Source organism: Xylona heveae, assembly GCF_001619985.1.
Source record: "Xylona heveae TC161 unplaced genomic scaffold L228scaffold_4, whole genome shotgun sequence".
Taxonomy (NCBI): domain Eukaryota; kingdom Fungi; phylum Ascomycota; class Xylonomycetes; order Xylonales; family Xylonaceae; genus Xylona; species Xylona heveae.
Genome location: NW_017264196.1, coordinates 1782021 through 1799315, shown reverse-complemented (window position 1 = coordinate 1799315; position 17295 = coordinate 1782021). Strand labels below are relative to the sequence as shown.

At 47.9% G+C, this 17295-nt stretch overlaps 9 protein-coding genes across 9 annotated transcripts in view; 6 read left to right on the top strand and 3 right to left on the bottom strand.

Annotated features, from left to right (window-relative positions):
• Positions 1 to 603, top strand: part of L228DRAFT_122834 (hypothetical protein) — a 2624-nt gene extending 2021 nt beyond the window's left edge. Inside the window, exon 2 of the mRNA XM_018329018.1 lies at positions 271 to 603. Coding sequence (XP_018189278.1) covers positions 271 to 578 — 308 coding nt within the window. The 3' untranslated portion in view covers positions 579 to 603. The remainder of the gene's footprint in view (positions 1 to 270) is intronic.
• L228DRAFT_246564 (hypothetical protein) lies at positions 426 to 933 on the top strand. Its single transcript, XM_018332446.1, has one exon. It carries the CDS (start codon positions 663 to 665, stop codon positions 819 to 821), a length of 159 nt encoding a protein of 52 aa, XP_018189277.1. The 5' UTR covers positions 426 to 662; the 3' UTR covers positions 822 to 933.
• Positions 934 to 1073: 140 nt separating this feature from the next.
• On the bottom strand, positions 1074 to 2813 carry L228DRAFT_246563 (hypothetical protein). The gene has a single exon (XM_018332445.1). It carries the CDS (start codon positions 2347 to 2349, stop codon positions 1261 to 1263), a length of 1089 nt encoding a protein of 362 aa, XP_018189276.1. The 5' UTR covers positions 2350 to 2813; the 3' UTR covers positions 1074 to 1260.
• L228DRAFT_122819 (hypothetical protein) lies at positions 2547 to 3725 on the top strand. The gene is made up of 2 exons (XM_018329017.1): positions 2547 to 2859; positions 2909 to 3725. The coding sequence occupies exons 1-2, from the start codon at positions 2743 to 2745 to the stop codon at positions 3524 to 3526; spliced, it is 735 nt and encodes a 244-aa protein (XP_018189275.1). The 5' UTR covers positions 2547 to 2742; the 3' UTR covers positions 3527 to 3725.
• A 39-nt stretch (positions 3726 to 3764) lies between these two features.
• L228DRAFT_246561 (hypothetical protein) lies at positions 3765 to 4771 on the top strand. Its single transcript, XM_018332444.1, has 2 exons — positions 3765 to 4224; positions 4297 to 4771. Exons 1-2 carry the CDS (start codon positions 3924 to 3926, stop codon positions 4545 to 4547), a joined length of 552 nt encoding a protein of 183 aa, XP_018189274.1. The 5' UTR covers positions 3765 to 3923; the 3' UTR covers positions 4548 to 4771.
• An 864-nt stretch (positions 4772 to 5635) lies between these two features.
• On the top strand, positions 5636 to 6208 carry L228DRAFT_238245 (hypothetical protein; the record flags this gene model as incomplete). The annotated part of the gene is made up of 1 exon (XM_018331026.1): positions 5636 to 6208. The coding sequence occupies one exon, from the start codon at positions 5636 to 5638 to the stop codon at positions 6206 to 6208; it is 573 nt and encodes a 190-aa protein (XP_018189273.1).
• A 93-nt stretch (positions 6209 to 6301) lies between these two features.
• On the bottom strand, positions 6302 to 7346 carry L228DRAFT_122791 (hypothetical protein). Its single transcript, XM_018329016.1, has 3 exons — positions 6950 to 7346; positions 6599 to 6892; positions 6302 to 6539 (listed from the first exon to the last, which is right to left on the bottom strand). Exons 1-3 carry the CDS (start codon positions 7187 to 7189, stop codon positions 6525 to 6527), a joined length of 549 nt encoding a protein of 182 aa, XP_018189272.1. The 5' UTR covers positions 7190 to 7346; the 3' UTR covers positions 6302 to 6524.
• An 847-nt stretch (positions 7347 to 8193) lies between these two features.
• On the bottom strand, positions 8194 to 12073 carry L228DRAFT_122781 (hypothetical protein). The gene has a single exon (XM_018329015.1). It carries the CDS (start codon positions 11874 to 11876, stop codon positions 8550 to 8552), a length of 3327 nt encoding a protein of 1108 aa, XP_018189271.1. The 5' UTR covers positions 11877 to 12073; the 3' UTR covers positions 8194 to 8549.
• A 2806-nt stretch (positions 12074 to 14879) lies between these two features.
• On the top strand, positions 14880 to 16425 carry L228DRAFT_238243 (glycosyltransferase family 34 protein; the record flags this gene model as incomplete). Its single annotated transcript, XM_018331025.1, has 3 exons — positions 14880 to 15318; positions 15389 to 15677; positions 15741 to 16425. The coding sequence occupies 3 exons, from the start codon at positions 14880 to 14882 to the stop codon at positions 16423 to 16425; spliced, it is 1413 nt and encodes a 470-aa protein (XP_018189270.1).
• Positions 16426 to 17295: the final 870 nt, after the last annotated feature.

Here is a 17295-nt window from a genome sequence, read left to right as displayed (position 1 = left end):
GTCTTTCCTTGACTTCTTTCATCCCTTTGGTCTTTACCATTTCCTTCTTCCATTTGCGGCCCTTTGCTTTTCTTCTTTTCTTTTCTTTCTTTTTTTTTGATTTTACCCATTCTTTCCTTCTCCTTTCTTTTCCTTTCCTTCACTTTCCTTCCCATTCTTTATCTTCGCTTTCCCGTTGTCTTACAATCCTGCCCGCCCACTCTTCTCTTACCCCCTGTAACCCCCTCGGAAAATATATCCCTCTCATACTAACGTTACCGCATCCTCCAGGCGTCAACTACGTCATCGCCATCGACGGCGGCTTCAACCTCGTCTTCGGCACATCTGCTAGCTCTCCCACTTTCGGCTCCATCATCACCCTCATCAACGAAGCCCGTCTGAATGTCGGTAAGGGACCCGTCGGCTTTCTGAATCCCACCCTCTACGCCCACCCGCAGGTCCTGAATGATATCACCTCGGGCGGAAACCAGGGCTGCGGCACCCCCGGTTTCACTGCCGTGTCGGGCTGGGATCCCGTCACGGGCCTGGGCACGCCGAATTATCCGAAACTTTTGGCTCTGTATCTTTCTTTGCCTTAGAGAGTTAGAGTTTTAGACTCTTAGAGCTGCTGTTTTTTTGTGCGATTGTGTCATTGTGTCATTGTGTCATGGCGTCGTCGCGTCATGGCGTCGTTGTTGGCGTGGGTGTGGATGTTGTTACTGCCGCTGCCGCTTTTGTTCGCGGCGGTGGGGTTTGGTAGTGGTGGTAATGGTGGCGGAGAAGACGAAGAAGGAAGGGGATGTAGTGGAGGTGGTGTTGAATTACTAACCTTTAAGTTGTAGATATCTAGAAGATATATTACTTCCATCTTTTTCTACATCTAGCATCTAGCATCCAGCATCTGCCATCTGGCATCTGACATCTAGCATATGAGAGATATAAAATATTACAGACATTTTCAAGTTCTTGATTTGGTATCACCGTTTTTTGTTCTTGTTTTGTCATCCTTCTTCCTTTTTGTGGTTGATTCTGCCTTTGGTTCAATAACTTCAATGGCGTCTTGTAGTAGACTCAATCTTGAACATGAATTTAATGCATCTGATACATTTTCTCTCTGCTAGCTATGAACTTAAACTCTAGTAATATTAAAATTGTCTTTAAAGAACCCATTCTCTGTTTCATGATTCATCATTTGACCTTTGAAAGCAGGATGTTTAAGGTATGACCGTATGACAGTCTGAGTCGGATGAGTCCTCTTCCAGGGAGCAAGCAAAACCCCCCTTACCCACTCAATCGTACAACCTTCCTGACATCAACCCTATCCTTCTCGGCGCTATCGCGCTTCCTAGGATCGGGTTTCCAGGGAAGTACATAACCACGCTGATTGCTCAGAACTGTTATACCGTCTTGCTTGAACTGCGTCGTGTGGTGTGTATGTCCAAATACCCAAACCTTGACTCCGTCCCACTCACTCTGTGTGTTTGGCCTTTTTGACACCGACAACAGGTCAGTTGCGAACGCTGAGATCCATGGGTTTTTCGAGTTGCGCGGACTGGAGGTTTTTGCAATAGAGGGCGCGTAGTGAGTTATTATCAGAATCGAGCGGTTCCTGGGTCTTGACCTGGACCTGGACCTGAACCTGGACTCCAACCCCAAGCTTGACCCAGACCTCTTTTTGGTGTGAGCTGGGGTCGCTTCATTCTCTCGCTGTATGAGCCCAACCTGCTGCCGTAACCAGGCGACATCCGACTCATGAGCAGCGTTGTGGTCGTCAATCGTCCAGTCATGTATATTTTGAAAATCTTTGATCTTGGACTTGACAATCGCTCTGGTTTTGGCGTCGTCTGGGATTTGGGACCAGAGCGTGCAGCCTAGGATTGTAACACGGGGACAGGGACAGGAACGAGGAGAAAAATAGGGAGAGAGGAGAGGAGAAGGAGAAACAGGAGGGACCAGAGATGAGGATGTGGAACAATTGCAATCAAAGTCAAAACGCGTCTGATGAAGAAGGACAAGCCGTCCGCTAAAACAATGTTCCTTTTCAAGTTGCTTGGCCTTTTCAAGACCGGCGGCAAAAGATAGGCCGTAGAACTCATGATTCCCAAGAACGAGAAATACTTTTTCGAAACGCTCAGTTTGGCGGCATAGGAAGTCACGGTACTCGTTATAGTCTGAGTCCGCGAGGCGGCCAACGTCCCCGGCGAGAATCAAATAAGGGGAACAGACGGGTATGTCATAGGATGAATATTGCTTGTTGATTTCGAGATGCAGATCTGATAAGACTTGAAAGGAGACGGACGGTCTTGGCAGCAGGGATTGGATTTTGTATCGCCATGAAGCCACGCTGCGGGTTGCAGCAAGATGCTGCATTCTTAGAGTAGTAGATGATGATGGCCATCTATACAGACCACGTATGTCAATCCTTGCAATGGAACGCCGTTGAGGAGACGAGATAATTGTGTTCTCGACATATGCAAGGAACTTGAGAGAAAGAACTCATTGCAACGAAACTGAATGCAAGAAAGGATTTGGGGGCGGGGAGGGGGAAGTTGACAGTCTTTGTTGGCGGTCAAGCTGTGCCTCTATTATCACAGCGAGACTGCACAGTTGGGCTTTACCGACACCTGAGTCAGAGATAGCCGCCCAAATCAGGGCGACCTGGCGAACCGGACTATTTAAGACACCTAAACTCCGCCATTATTGACTCTCTGCTCCTTTATTCCCCGCATCCGTAGTGTGCCCATCATTGTTCTTTGATGCAAGATGGACATTTTACAAATCATCAAGACGACTCTTGCGGCTCTCAAAAACGCAGATATTCCTGCATGTCTGGTTGGAGAAATAGCACTGAATTACTACAATGTACCAAGGGTTGTGCATGTGAGCATTCCTGCAGAACTTACGGAATTGCCCTCACATATATATGTAGGATATCGAGATCTGCATACCTGAGAATTCCCTGTCTCCAGCAGTATCTGTTTTATGCTCGAAAAATATGTTCAAGCTTGAGATAAAGGAAGATTACGATCTCTTCACAGAGTATAAAAGAGGGTTTCCCCGGCTTCTGGCGACATCGGTGACGACGCTATCATACGCAGTCATTCTTTTCTCCGATACATATTTTGGCCTGAATCCTCTCGACAGAAACATTGTTTGCCAAGACGAGACACGTTCCTTTACTACATACAGCCGTCAGATCTTGGATTTGGTTTCTAAAGATGACATCAAGTATATCCCTGTACCACGGCTGCCACCTTTTTTCATTGGTCTTTGTCGGAGATTTTTAGAATCAAATGATGGTATGGCGAGGATTGCTGCGGAGCAATTACTGGATGGGATGGATTTGGATGAGGAGTGGGTCAAGGCGAATATCATCAGCGCCCAACCTCAAGTGCTCGAATTAGCCATGACGCTGATATGCGAAAAGTCATCGTGCAATGATGAGTTTTTGGACCACGATGTGACGTGTTTTGTTGCAGATAAAGAGGAAGCAGAGCGACTCCGACGGATTCCGGGATCTGGATTCCAGATCATAGCCTCCCGGTAATTTTATCTGCTCACAATCAAAGAATTTAGTTTGCTGTTTTTTTAACGTTTCGCATCGAGGATGGCAAATTGGAGGAGCGTATGTCACATTTCGGAAAAAGACGACTTCAAGAAACCGCTGCTCACGCGGCTGATACATCCCTCCCAAAACCAATAGGCGCTTGTATTAACACCATGATTGGTCAACAAACAGACCCCCCTCCACATCAATCCCATGCAGCAAAAACAGAGCAGGGATTACAAGTCTTATTGACGTGGCACCATGGACTTGCCATGGAAATAGCTGATGTTCAAAGGAAAAACAATGAAGACTTTGTTTCCATACATGTCAACTTCAAGGAGTTGTACAGATCTGGATACGAGAGTGAGATGGCTCTTTTCCAACATATCCTGACACAATGGTTCAAGAACGCCTGAATGATGCTGCAATTGCACTGTATCGAATCCTGCGCCAAGCTAATGTCAAGTCTGGCATATTTGGTGGATATGCCATTGCTGTCCTCGGGGGCCTCCGCCAGAGTAAGGATATTGACTGCATTGCGTCCATATCCAAAGCGCAAATCATCAGTCTGCTCGACGGCAAGGACGGCTTTGCTGCCATCCCTCAGAGTCGACAGGACTATGTCGCATTCTTATGGTCCGATAAACCAGATCGAAGCAATGCGGTGCTTGTCGAGATCTTTTGTGAGCAATTTGCCGGTTAGTGTGTGCCCTTCCCCCCTTCTCTCTGTCGGAAGAACTCGAAGATCAGTTTATCTAAATATCCTCGAGGCTCGCAATACACTATGAGAGACATACAGGCCTCCCTTCGGACGGTAAATGGCCAGCGACTCGGGACCGGCCTTGCCAGCGTCCTCGACCCATTTTATTTATTCAAGGGTAAGCTTCGTGCAGCAGCAACACGGGCAAAATATCATGATTCGTTCGACTTGCGATGGCTTGGAGATCAAAAGGGGTCTTTCAGCCTTTCTCCACTTCCAAAGGTTGTGTCTCTGGAGCTCCCATTGGAGCGTTCTTTCTGATACTTCTGGCATACAGGTTGCATGTAATTCCCATAATTTTATACTCAGATTATTTGGAATTTGTCTTCGAACCTGTCTGGATGTACAGTCAGAAATTTTTTTGGGTCTTCCAGGTCGCAGGAGGGTCTCTAAATTTTCATGTTTTTTGTCCTGTACAAGTGTGGAGTTAACAGTAGTGTATGGCAAGTAGAGCAATGAAGCAATTTATTTATAAGTCTTGCCAGCCTTTCTAGCCCCAATTATCTCCCTGCTGAGCTGGAAATAGCTCAGGGCCCTGTTTTCATGGCTCAAAGGCTCGAGGCATCGTTGTTGTGGTGGTGGTGAAGACACGTTCTGGTCGCGAAATTAACCCCTTATTTGTGTCACCCCACAGTAGGCAGCATTTCAAATTAAACACGAGCCAACCCGTTGTTACGCCCCAGCCCCAGACTTCCCCCACAACCCGCGCTTCGACCCCACTAATTTAATCAACCTTCAGCAATCTTACAGCGAGGATTTAGGGACCAATTAACTGGAGCTGGACAAAACTTTAAAATGTCTTACAAAATATACTCTTTGGACAATACGATTGCTGATTTTTTTCTTCCTTTCAAAGATGTTACGAGAGATCAGTGCGACGAGATTGCCATTTCACTAGTTGGAGCCCCAATCACTCCGTGTCCAATCCAAGGATGCTTCAGCTACACGGTATACGCAGGGCCGAAACAAACAAGCATTGTACAATTCCGATGCGAAGATTTAGACATGGAAATCTACGACCTTGCATGGTCCACGTTTGGCAGTTTTGTAGCACGGTGTACTTTTCACGGGCACATTGGCGATTCCGAATCGTCTCGTCTCGGCATCTACGTGATGGAGAGAGTAGAAGGCATCACTTACATCGAAGCACGAATGAGACATGGTTTCTTTGTTGACCTTTCCAAAGAGATACAGACATGGCAGGAAAACGTTGTAATGGACTTTGCAAAGTAGGTATTAAAGCCCCGTGACGTGTCTCAAAACAATCATCATGTTTTTTTTTTCTTTAATATTTTATTGACATTGTTGGTAATAAGTTTTTTGCATTGTCGTGGAAGAAGCCAGTAGCCATGGACGAACGGGCACTAGCAGCTTGCCGGGATGAGATTTCGCGGGACTTGAACCTTCTCTCTGATTCTTTGCCTCCGCGATTTGCTAAAGTCATGCTTCGGCTTTGCAAAGATGTTGACGGATTGTTTTCCTCTTCATATCCTCTTGTTATTACCCACGATGACCTCTGCGAGATGAATGTGCTCGTTGACCCCTCAACGGGCCATATTACTGGAATCATTGACTGGGTTGACGCCAAATTCCGACCATTTGGTTTAGCTCTGTGGGGCGTGGAGAATGTCTTGGGCCACATGGACAGCGAGGGCTGGCATTACTGTAGCAACCACGAGCAGTTGAGAAAGCTTTTCTGGAAGACTTTCGAGAGTGAAGTAGGAACTGAAGACGTCACGACAGAGCTCAAGGAGAAGATGGAGTTGGCTAGGTTAATGGGTATTGCCTTGCGATATGGCTTTGTGTGGGATATTGCAACCGGGAAGAAGAGGCCTGCTTTGAGTAGTGACTCGTCGTTCAAGTATCTCGATGCTTTTATGGAGACGGATGATGGCTGTGCTTATGCCAACAAGGGGCACTAGGGCTGAGTGATTGTGGAGCAGTTCTGAAGATAAATAATTAGACTTTTTTCTTCGTTTCTTTCTTGTTCAACAGAGCAAATGTCAAAGCAATATTGCAAAGCTCATACCATTATCCATAGACTGTTCAGATCGTTACCCAACTCCTTGATAGATGCCAACACCACTCCAAATACAAATTTGATTGGGCCAAAAAATGGAAGCAAAATGAATGTGCGAGGTTAGTTATTCAAGCATTTGATAGCTCCCAGGCAAAGAGGGGCATTGAACGCTTTGATTCGAGCAATCTCTGAGCTATTTGAGACAGTTGTAGCCATCCTCAATGTGCGTGGTTCTAAGAATTTGTCTACATTAGCCTTTGAAAATAGCAGTAACCGGTTGAATGGAAGTCACCTCAGAACGCTGAGTGGCACATTTCAGCCTTTCACTCACTTCCATCTCGAGTCGTTCCTTTCCGTATGGCTCAGAGCGCAAGACAGCCATTTGGTCCCTCCTGGGGGGGAAGTCATTGTCAAAGGTTGGTTCTCCGGCACCACGCATGTTTGCCAACACACCCTGCCGAAAGTGCCATCGTAGCAGCTCATCCGACACGTGGTGTGGATTTGACGGCTCCCGACAGGGAAGCTCTAGGATTCGACCATCGACGCCCCAATTGTCAGGTACAAAACTTATTATTTTATAGCCATCCTTTGCTGTATCAGTACACTACGTTGCTGGAACGATTTCCACCCTGAAAGTACTCACGTCAGGATTGATAGAGAACAAGTACTGATCGAAGCACGAATGCAAGCTTTCTGACATTAGCAGTCCATTCTGGATAGAATTTATCCTACTGCTCTCAGGCGCATCGTCCATGTCCATCACCCAGCAGCGGTAATCATTTGCTCTCCATATCATCTCCTTCGCCAATGGAAATAAGTGCGCAGCTTGTAGTCCAATGAAGTCACCAAAAGCAGCCAATCTATTTGGTGCACCAGATACCATGCAATATTGGTCTCTCAGGCGCACGTGACGAGTAAACGAGTCCTCTCGGCCAGATAAATTATGGCTAATAAGGCGAGCCTCCCATGGCTCGTCAGTTACACGTATCGTCCCTAGTTATATAAGTCTATGAATCGGTCTTATTTTGGGCAATCGCATACCTGCCGTACTGATCTCATAGGTTCCCGGGACGACTGGTTGAGCTGAAGGCACAACGGTTCGGTTAGTCTCCCGATGACTAACAACCAGATCACCTTCCACCACAAGTAAGATATTTCGAAAGATCCAAATCAGACACTCTTCACTTAAAGAACCCTCTTGATAACAACCGCCTAAGATTGCTCCTGTCGAGGCGTCGACAAAATGCACGTTCCGCCAGGCGCTCCGATCTCTAGGCATCGTAATTGAAGAAGAGTCAAGGGCCGAGAAGGACAGAAATGGCTTCCAAACAGCCGTCTCAAAGGTTGTAGCTAGACTTTGAAATTCTTCCCGGTTTCTGAGAAAGTTAGGAATGCAGTACTTGGATGCAGAGAATAATGACAAGAGTTCTGGTTGATAGTAGAGAGTTCTTATGACGAGTTTAGACGACGTAATTAAGGTTAAGAGGAAGCGAGCGACAGGGCGTCTCGTTATTCTCTAGCTTAAGCAATTGAACGGCAGCTAGCGTATGGTATGTAGAGGGGATTAAGCTTGATTGAGAATCCTTGTAGACGACGGAATCTACTGAGTACACTAGCGATACTTGCCCATGTAGTGACATAACAGCAGTCGCCCGTTAATCGAAAACTAGCCTAAGTTGAGGTTTGGACAGCTGGTGATTTGCCCGGACAGAAAATCTAAGATCTACAATGCATTTCATTGGCAATTTTGGAAGTCAAGAAGCAGGCTTTGAGATAGGGGATAAGGCGTCATTAGCATATGTTGGTAGCAGCTCTGCCTGAGAAAAAAAAAGATTCAACAATTACTGCGCAACCAAGTAGGCAGGAGGTTGACAAGTTATATCATATAACCTGCATGACAATTACTATTGTATTGTATAGAGTATAGACGGATATGATTGATAGTGCTACCCAACGCCCAAGTGATTGGCCCATATTGATAATCTTTGAAGATAAAAATGATAAAACAAGCCGCTCAATATGCTCCCAGCCGGATGACTCCATAACTCCGCCCCGCTAATAGACAGATCGTGACTCGGCATTCCAGAATTTGCACCATTTTGTGTAAAGGAATAGGAAAAGACGTGAAAGCAAGGAAGTGACAAAGGCAAGATGCCGATGAAATCGAAAGGTGAATAAAAGGGAAGAGAAAAGTGAAGATTGGGCCAGCGTTGACCAGACTTGAGACCCGAAAAAAGGCTCCTTCAAGACTGTGCAAGAAAGTTCTGCCATTGACATGAACATCCACCTGTACCGCCGTCGATGCCTCCATACTGGGTATCACGGACTGCTATCATGCTCCGGCTTGCGACACTATTGGCAGTTTCATTACTCGACTCCAGTGAGGCAGGATTGACCAAAGTCCCGCCAAACCCCCGATCTTCAACCTGGTAGAAATTGTCCGACGGAACAATGGCACGGGTTGTCGAATTAATGCCATAGCAGTAGATCATTTTCTCGGCGTCGTTACCGCCATGGCGGTCAAGCGTGATGGTCACAGGATAAGGAAATGTACCGGGTCGAGAGAATGTAGTTGAGTTGAGAGCCGACGCCGTTGCAGAGGCAGCTGCGGAAGAAGATTGCTTTACAGAAGGCGATACAGACGACGAGGATGATATTGCGGATACAGGGGTGGGAAGTAACGCCGTGGCGTTACCTCTTCTAGTCCAAATCTGCACCAGAAATCGGGTCTGTGCCCACGTACATCTCAAAGTTGCTTGGTCTTGGGGAGAGCCTCCATCCAGATCTGCTGAGCTTACGCCGTCGATGGAAGAAAGGAAAATAGATCGGTCAAAGTAGTTGTAGAAGCCGTAATGCTCGGTAGGCAAGCCACGGTTATAGAGGCGAAGCGGCTGCGATACAGGGTAGGGAAGAAGGTTCGCAGGTGCGGGATCACCGTCTGCGTCAACGTCCGGCGCCGGAATCGCAGATGATATACTCCTGCTGCTAGTTGCGGTCGCGCTGCTGGCACTGCTGGGATTGGTACTTTGGCTTCGCTTGATAAGTGAAGCTGATGAGGATGAGGATGTTTGCAAAGTGGACATGAAGGTAATATAGAATGGTGTTTCCTCTCCTTCGTACAATGATGTAGTGATGCCGTCGGTAGTATTACCGAGAAATATCTGGTCCTCAAGACTCGGCGCAGCGGGCGTTGGTATCCAGGAAACGTCAGAAGCGTTGTTGTTACTGCTGCTGTTGAGATACCGGATGTCGAATCGAAAGTTTGGTTGGTCAGGCGCATTAGGGGAAATCGCTGCTTGCTGCTCTTTGGGTAGAGCGCAGCTCCAGATGGTCGAAGGATTTACACAGCCTGCATTTTCTACGGCAGCGCTTGGCTGGGCTACTGTCAGGGTTCCCGTAGGCATGGGAGGAAACCCAGTGCCATTGACCCAGAAGGATATTGGTGGTGATGATGGGTGTTTAGTGTGAAGAGTAGTGGCAAGTACAACCGCGAGAATTATCATTATGCAAATGAGAAAAGCTGAGAAAATGAACCACCGTATCAGGTTTCGTCGTTTGATGAGTCGACGACGGTCGCTGGTTGGGGGCTTTGGAAAAGATTTCCTATCCACACTGCGCTCAGTAGCAACGCATGCAGCCTTTGCCGCAACTGTACCTGGAGGTTTGTTCCATCCGGTTATAGACGCATAGAACTTGACGTCTTCCTCATCAGGGGTTCGCGGGATGGACTCTTCGGATGGAGAGTCATGCGAGCCACCAAAACTCGGCCAAGGGATGGTCCGCGGAGTTTGATGGCAATTATTTTGTTCCTCATGAGGCATGATTTTGCTTGAGCCACGAGAGGATGGCGCCTTGGACGTATAGGGTGGCGGTTGGGGAGATAAGTATTCTTGATATACAGAGTTTCTAGAAGGAGATGCCGTGCCTCTTCTGGGAAGCGTTTCGCTCTGCTTCTTTGAGCTGTTGGCTGGTAGATCCTTGGAAGCAAGATGAAAAGCATTCGTAGTATCCGAGTCTACCTTTTCTTTTAGAAACGAACGACTCGCGAAAGTAGGCCGTGAGTCTTTTCGGTCATTTACGAATCCAGACCATACAGTCCTTGGAGTAATGGGCGAAGAAGGGCTTGATTGACGCGGCGTGTCGGGATCTGATCGTGCAGAAGAGGCAAGTTGGCGATGTATAGGGACGGCGTCAGCTTGGTCGATGATAGATGGAGTATGATGCGCGATCAAGCTTCGAGAAAGTGCTGGTGCACTTCGCAGGGAATGTCTCTGATTGGTATCTTCTTCAAGCCCAAACATGATGATTTCCTCGCCCTGAGACCTTGAGTCATTTCCTAAAGTTTCGTCTTTTGTTGAGAGAGGAGACCAAAAACTTTGTGTGAATGAAAATTTTTGATCCGCAACCTTGGGCGTCATTAAAGAATGCTGGCCGTTGATACTCCGGACCTGTTGCCCAGGACTGGGGGTCAGGAGATGAGCCGTCAGTATTCCTTGAACCCAATAGCCGTCAGATGGAGGTCGAGTTTTGGAAGTGTCAATCTTTAAATTGCAAGGTTTTGAACGAGCTCCTTCAGCGTCGTTCTCCGAGCTCTGGTGAATGCTATATTCGTGCTCTGACGTAAACGTTTGATGAGTTTGAGGCGAAGAAATCCATGTTTGATTTCCAGTCTTTCCGGCGGTTGGGCCGTCTTGGGGGCTTGTGACATATCTGGGATCGGCGATCCAGTGAGGGGCAATCTTGGGTATTGGCGGCACAGGGCTTGGAGGCATCTGGAAAGACGTCCCGTCACCGAGAAATATTGTCGCCTGCGAATAGACACTGGATCGAGGACGCCAGCCTGGAAGGGCCAGTCTGTTCTGCTCTGGTCCAGCGGTATCCAGCTCGCGGCGCACTGGGGATGAAAATTGGTAGACAAGATCCACTACGGCGCTTGATGGAGAGATTCCACTGGCAGGCACAGTTGATGCACTTTGCCTTGTCAACCTTTTCCCTCTGATTGTTTTCGGCGTTCCAGAGGTCGTTGATGTCCAAGCGCTAAAGCGACTGCGCGGTTCCTCCTCGGACGTTCTGCTTGCAGCGGACGCATGTCCGCTGTTGCCATTCATAGTAGACAAACCGACTCCACGATCACAAGAAGCAGATTTCGGAGAAAAGGGGTTTTGGTCGAGAGTTGTTAAACCGGTTCTTGGGGTTGATTGAGTGTCTATTCGAAGAACTGGTCGGGGTTGTTCATCACGAACCGGCGGGCTGCCGCATGTCCAATATGACTGTCGTGGCGTGGTCCCCGCCGACTCCTCCGTGTCCTCCCATTGTGTGCTCGCTGAGAGAGGGTGCTCAGGACTGTCGAATAGGCCAACATGCTTGTCCTGCTCACGAGAGTCTGTTACGAGTGCGGGCAAGGGAGGCGGAGAAGGTTGAGCATAACCTTTTCCAAGCACGTGTTGCGACGATGAGTATGGCCTTTCGCGTGACCAGATACTCATGTCCCTCGGTTCATCCTTCATGTCGTCCAGCGACGTCGATGGCAACTGAGTTGGTCTGGCAAAGAAGCGAGTGATGTAGGACATACCGGCCCAGCGGTTCCTAGGAAGAAGACGTTGAATTCGAGAATCTAGGTGCAAAATGCTAATATAGATACGCGATAGGCTGAGTCGTACGATGATTCTGGCGCTCCGCAATTATGAATTGGAGTCAACTAAGCTGAAACGTAAGATCTCCACGGATTTGATGAGGAGAGCAAGAAATTTTGAGCGAGAAAAACAGTCACGATTGGTTTGGAAAATGATGATACGTCGTCACCAGTAAATATGATGATAGGAAAATGACAATGACAATGTTCCTGGCCACAATGAATGATGTTTAAACAATGGAATAAAGAATGATAGGCAACTAGTGCAGCCGGACGTGAATAGCTCAAACGAAGGACAATGGCACAATAGCACAATGAGCGGGAACTCCAACCTCAGCTGACGATCACAAAGAAACAAACGAGAAGGGAAAAAAGAAGAGGATGAAAGGAAAGAAGGAATTCTCTTGACATTGGTGAGACGCCCTGAGTTGTCTTGCAAGTACTCTTCGAGCTCTCATTGGCCATTGACCTATTTGTATAGGCGGCTCGAGGGTTGTATGACCACGAACATTTCCCCATCATCATGTAAGTGATTCGCTGCAAGTATGCTGCTAAGCGCTGAGCTGGGCGGTGAGCGTCTGATTGGTCCATACACTTGTCCGCATCAGTAAGATCAACCTGTTATGTGCTCATGGTGTAAATACTGCTTGAGGGATAAGACGAATGAGAGGAACTGGATACAGAATTCATCAAGATTGAAAGCAGTAGCAAGGGGGATGATCACGTTGTCCGATGGTGGAGTCGCTTGGAGCTCAGTAGTGAATAGCTAAATTTCTCTGTAACTTAATTCTGGGATCTGTTTGTTAGCACGGAGAAAGCTGTAACGCGAAAAATTCATCGGCGGAGATGCTCCGTGGCGGCTCAGTATCATAACACGCAATCATCAAGAAATTGTGGAGATGGATTTCTTTTCAGAGTGTTTTACTTGTAAAGGTGATGATCGTCTGTGAGAAGCTTGAACGCGTGTTCGGAGCGACAATCCGGTTACAAAATCCGGGGCTACGATCCATGATTGCTTACTCTACGGCGACATGGGATAGCGCTGGCTGTCAATGATCTTGTAGGGCTTGATGATTACCTTATATACTCTATACATGAAAGTGATATGATGTTGCAAAGATATAAGAGAATGCTTCCTTTGCGGGACGTTGGGGAGATTGTGATATCCTGAGCTTTAAGGTTTGTACAGTTAAGGACATGCTGGCCCCCGGAGACTTGATTCTGTGTAGCACTACTTTTGATGGACCGATTAAGTTTCGCTAACAAAAGTAGAGGAACCTGCAGTCAAGTGTCTCTCGCCAAATCATACCAATCGACTGCATCCGGCCATTTTATATCAAGCCCACACCCATCATGATGAGGATGAGACGAAGCATGTCACGTCTTGTCAACTAACCAAAGAAACTGACAGTAAGACCCAAAGTTTAAAAAGTCAAGGGAGAGAGATTCCCGTCAGCTCCTCTTGGTGGCGTTGTTCCTTGTACGGGAGGATATCGTGTAACCCTGGTCCTTTTATGACCTGAGCGGCATCGGTCTCGTATTTGTTCGTGTCGCCCTGGGCAGATATGGTTTAGTGATACGGGCCGGACCAACCCTAGATAACCCAAACGAATTGACAAGCCGTCATGATTGAGACCCCTCCAGCCGGTATTGAACCTGCCTGATGAGACTCTGTGAGCCTGACTCGCTTTGGATCCTGTCCTTTTCTTTTGCTGTCTGTTTCCGGCGAGACCTGTTCGCGATCCACACGCCGGCCGGAAAGGGGAGAGGCAAGCAGGCAAAGGAACCGTAGCTCCCACAAGGTGCTATTGAATCTTCATATTTGGGAAGCAAAGTACCTAATTGATCGCGTCCACCCTAGAACCAATCACGGACCATGTTTAATGCGGGTATTATTGGAAAGGGGGATTTCACCATCTGGGCTGGCGGCGAGATGGCACTACCCTATTCCCATCGTCATGACCCAATCTGGACTGCTACTCAGAGGTTATTCCAAGAAGCTGCCGTATAATGCTATCGTAAGAAACGCCATGCGGCGGCGTTGAATATTGGTCTAAAATGATAATGCTGTCCGCTCGTGTATTCTCACACTCTCGGCCTCTCACCACCCATCTGTTTCTTTTTTACCATCCTCTCTTCATCCGTCTGCCTCTCTTTACGATTCTTGTCGTCTTCCCAAGTGTACCATCAGAATAATAATTAATCGAACCCCTTACTGCCGGGTCTTATCTCGCTGCTGTTTCATCGTCGCTCGTTTGTTTAACCGGATCGGGTCATCTGAACTACGACTGTCACGGGGGTGTCGCGATCTACCTCTAGTACCACCAAAGTCCCACTGAAATCCAATCGTCCCCGTACTCGTACTCTACCCTACTTTCTTCAAGCAAATCAATTTTCGATTGCTCAATCTGCCCCGTGTCCATTTGTGTCTGCCCTCCACCACAGAATAATTGGTGGACCGATACTTTTCCCTCCCAATCCGTGTTGCTTCAATTGCACCAGCTGCAGTCTGACGAGAGACGGAGCCGCAAGACTTTAATCGCATCATCATCCTAGCGGTCAAAAGTACTGTTTCAGTGTATATCATAGTACGGTATACCTTCGGCGTTCTGCACTATCTGGCTTTATTTCTCCTGGGTGCAGTCAGACAGACCAAAAGTCACCAGAAGGAAAATAAGGCACGAGAAGAAAGAGAATCGAGTCGTGATCGACGACTCGAAGGGGGAGAGAGACAGACGGCATCCTGGCTTCATCATCACCATTCACCCAGGCAGCTGGATCGCATCGTCGACGTCGTTCGTCGGCCGCCGACAGGGACCACCCTACGCTGAACCTGGGCAAACCTTCAGCATCACCGCATGAGAACGGACGAGCCATTGTAGATTCTGCGCCGCGTGGCTCAGGCCCACCACTTACACCAATTCCTGGGACTCCAGGTGACATGTCCCTTTCTCGGTCACCCTCACCACACATCGGAGGAGGTTGGTCCAGTCCAGGACTCACCTCTCCTTCTCCCCACGGCACTTCGACGCCAACCAACGCCTACAGCAGCATGAACGGCGGTAGTAACACCGTAACATGGGCTTCCGCCAAAGCTAGAAGCGCCCAAGTCAATGGCTACCCGTCCTTTTCAACCAAGAATAGTGGCTTCTTTGGCCGACATTTTCGCAGCTTATCCCAGAGTCTTCCCAAGTGGAACGCAGGTGCCAGTCGGAGTTATGCAGAAAAGGAGAAGCTGGGTCGCGGACGGTGGTATCCCAATCGCGGCAGTACTCTAGGCAATCTACGCACCTTTATCGGCCGTCTTCTACGACGTTCAAAAATACGAGCAATGCTACTGCTGACCATTGTTCTTGGCCTATTGCTCTTTTACCTGACGCGTGAGTTCTCGTTGAGATACACCTTTTTTTTTTTTTTTTTTTTTGAAACCTACTAACAATGATATGCTAGCGCTTCATCATTGGTATCGACGATCGGCCTTCTTTGGCGGAGGAAGCAAATTTGTCGTCATTCTAGGAGCAAATCAAGGTGGCGGTGTCATGGAATGGAAGGGCGCTCGAGAGTGGGCCATTGAAAGAGACAGTGTCAGGAATAAACGGGAGTATGCCAGGAGATGGGGCTACGAGTTGGAGATTGTCGACATGAGTACAAAGAAGCGCTATGCGCATGAGTGGCGCGAGAGTTGGGAAAAGGTCGATACGCTGCGTAATGCGATGCGGAAATACCCCAAAGCCGAATGGTAAAGCTTCCCTCAATGGCCTATCGGCAATGCAGAGCGTTACTGACAATGCTCGTGATTTAGGTTCTGGTGGCTGGACTTGCACACTCTGATCATGGAGCCTTCGTACTCACTCCAATCTCACATTTTCAATCAATTAGCAACAAATACCTACCGTGATATCAACATCTATAACCCACTCAACATTTCTCATCCTCCTACTGAATCGTACCTCGATCCAGAATCGCTGTCCGCAGTGGGCGACGGCAAGCCGGAGTCAATCGACATTATCGTGCCGCAAGACTGTGGCGGCTTTAACCTTGGATCCTTCTTTGTGCGCCGGAGTCCCTGGACTGACCGTTTATTGGATATCTGGTGGGATCCTGTTCTTTATGAACAAAAGCACATGGAGTGGGAGCACAAGGAGCAAGATGCTCTCGAGTATCTCTATGCGAATCATCCGTGGATCCGGCCGCACACGGCCTTTATCCCCCAACGAAAGCTGAACAGTTTCCCTCCGGGTGCATGCTCAGACAATGGCGAGGATTCGAGGATCCATTATGCCGAAAAGGACCGCGACTTCCTGGTCAACATGGCTGGATGCGAGTGGGGCCGTGACTGCTGGGGAGAAATGTATAGCTACCGGCAGCTGAGCAACAAGCTAAACCGCAGCGGCTGGGAAAAGTTCAAGGACTCCGTTAGCGAAACCTACAAAAAGCTGCGAGCGACCAAGAAGACCAAGCAGACCGAGGAGAAGAAGAAGGACTGAATGATCTCTCATCGGACTCTTCTTTTCTCGCTCTCGAACCCAAAAAGGACCTTTTCTCTATTTTAATTCACTTCTCCTTCCGACGGCTCTCAAAGGCATCGAAAAATCGAAACCTCATTTGCTCTGGCTGCCACGTACGCACGCGCGAGGATTTTTCCCGATCGCGGATTGGCGGCCTTGGTGTGTAACAAATTTCTTTTCCGTCTATCAAGCATCTGTCGTGATGGTATTGAACCAGCCTCTTTTCGATTTCCAAATGTATATTTTCTCATAATCTCGGCTTTTTCTTCACATGCTTACCCTTCTCTCGGCACCTTTTTCTTTTCATCTTCGTGTATGATACCTTTGTCCCCTTTAAATCTGTGCCGCACGATTGAACTAGGGTCGTCGCGGCTGTATGCTTGAGGATTCATGTTATGCTATTTGGAGTTCGTGGATTGGCTGTTTTCTTGGCCTGCATTGTTATTATTTCCCGCTGTGTCTCCGTTGCATTTCTGGGCATTGCGATTTGAGTCTTTTCGAAAGTGAAGAATCTAGCAAAATTTGCTTCAGCCGATTTGCCTTTGGTAATCCTAGCGATAATACAGGAGTGAACCCGTTGTTCTTTTATGTTTGAGGATTTTGACTCGCATGTAAAAGTTGATTTGCCTCTGACTGTTCTTTTTGGTCTGCTTCTGTCTCCATCATCTTCTTGTTCAATAATCCTTGTCGCATAGGCCACCTGATAACTCTTTTCGCCAACATTGATCCGGCACGACCGAACTCCGAGCGAGTTTGTTGATTTCCCTGGTTCGGGTTGTGAGAATTGAACTTTGAATATCGCTTTGTCGACTCTGCGCGTATGGGATCGAGGCCTGAACAATTTTGCTT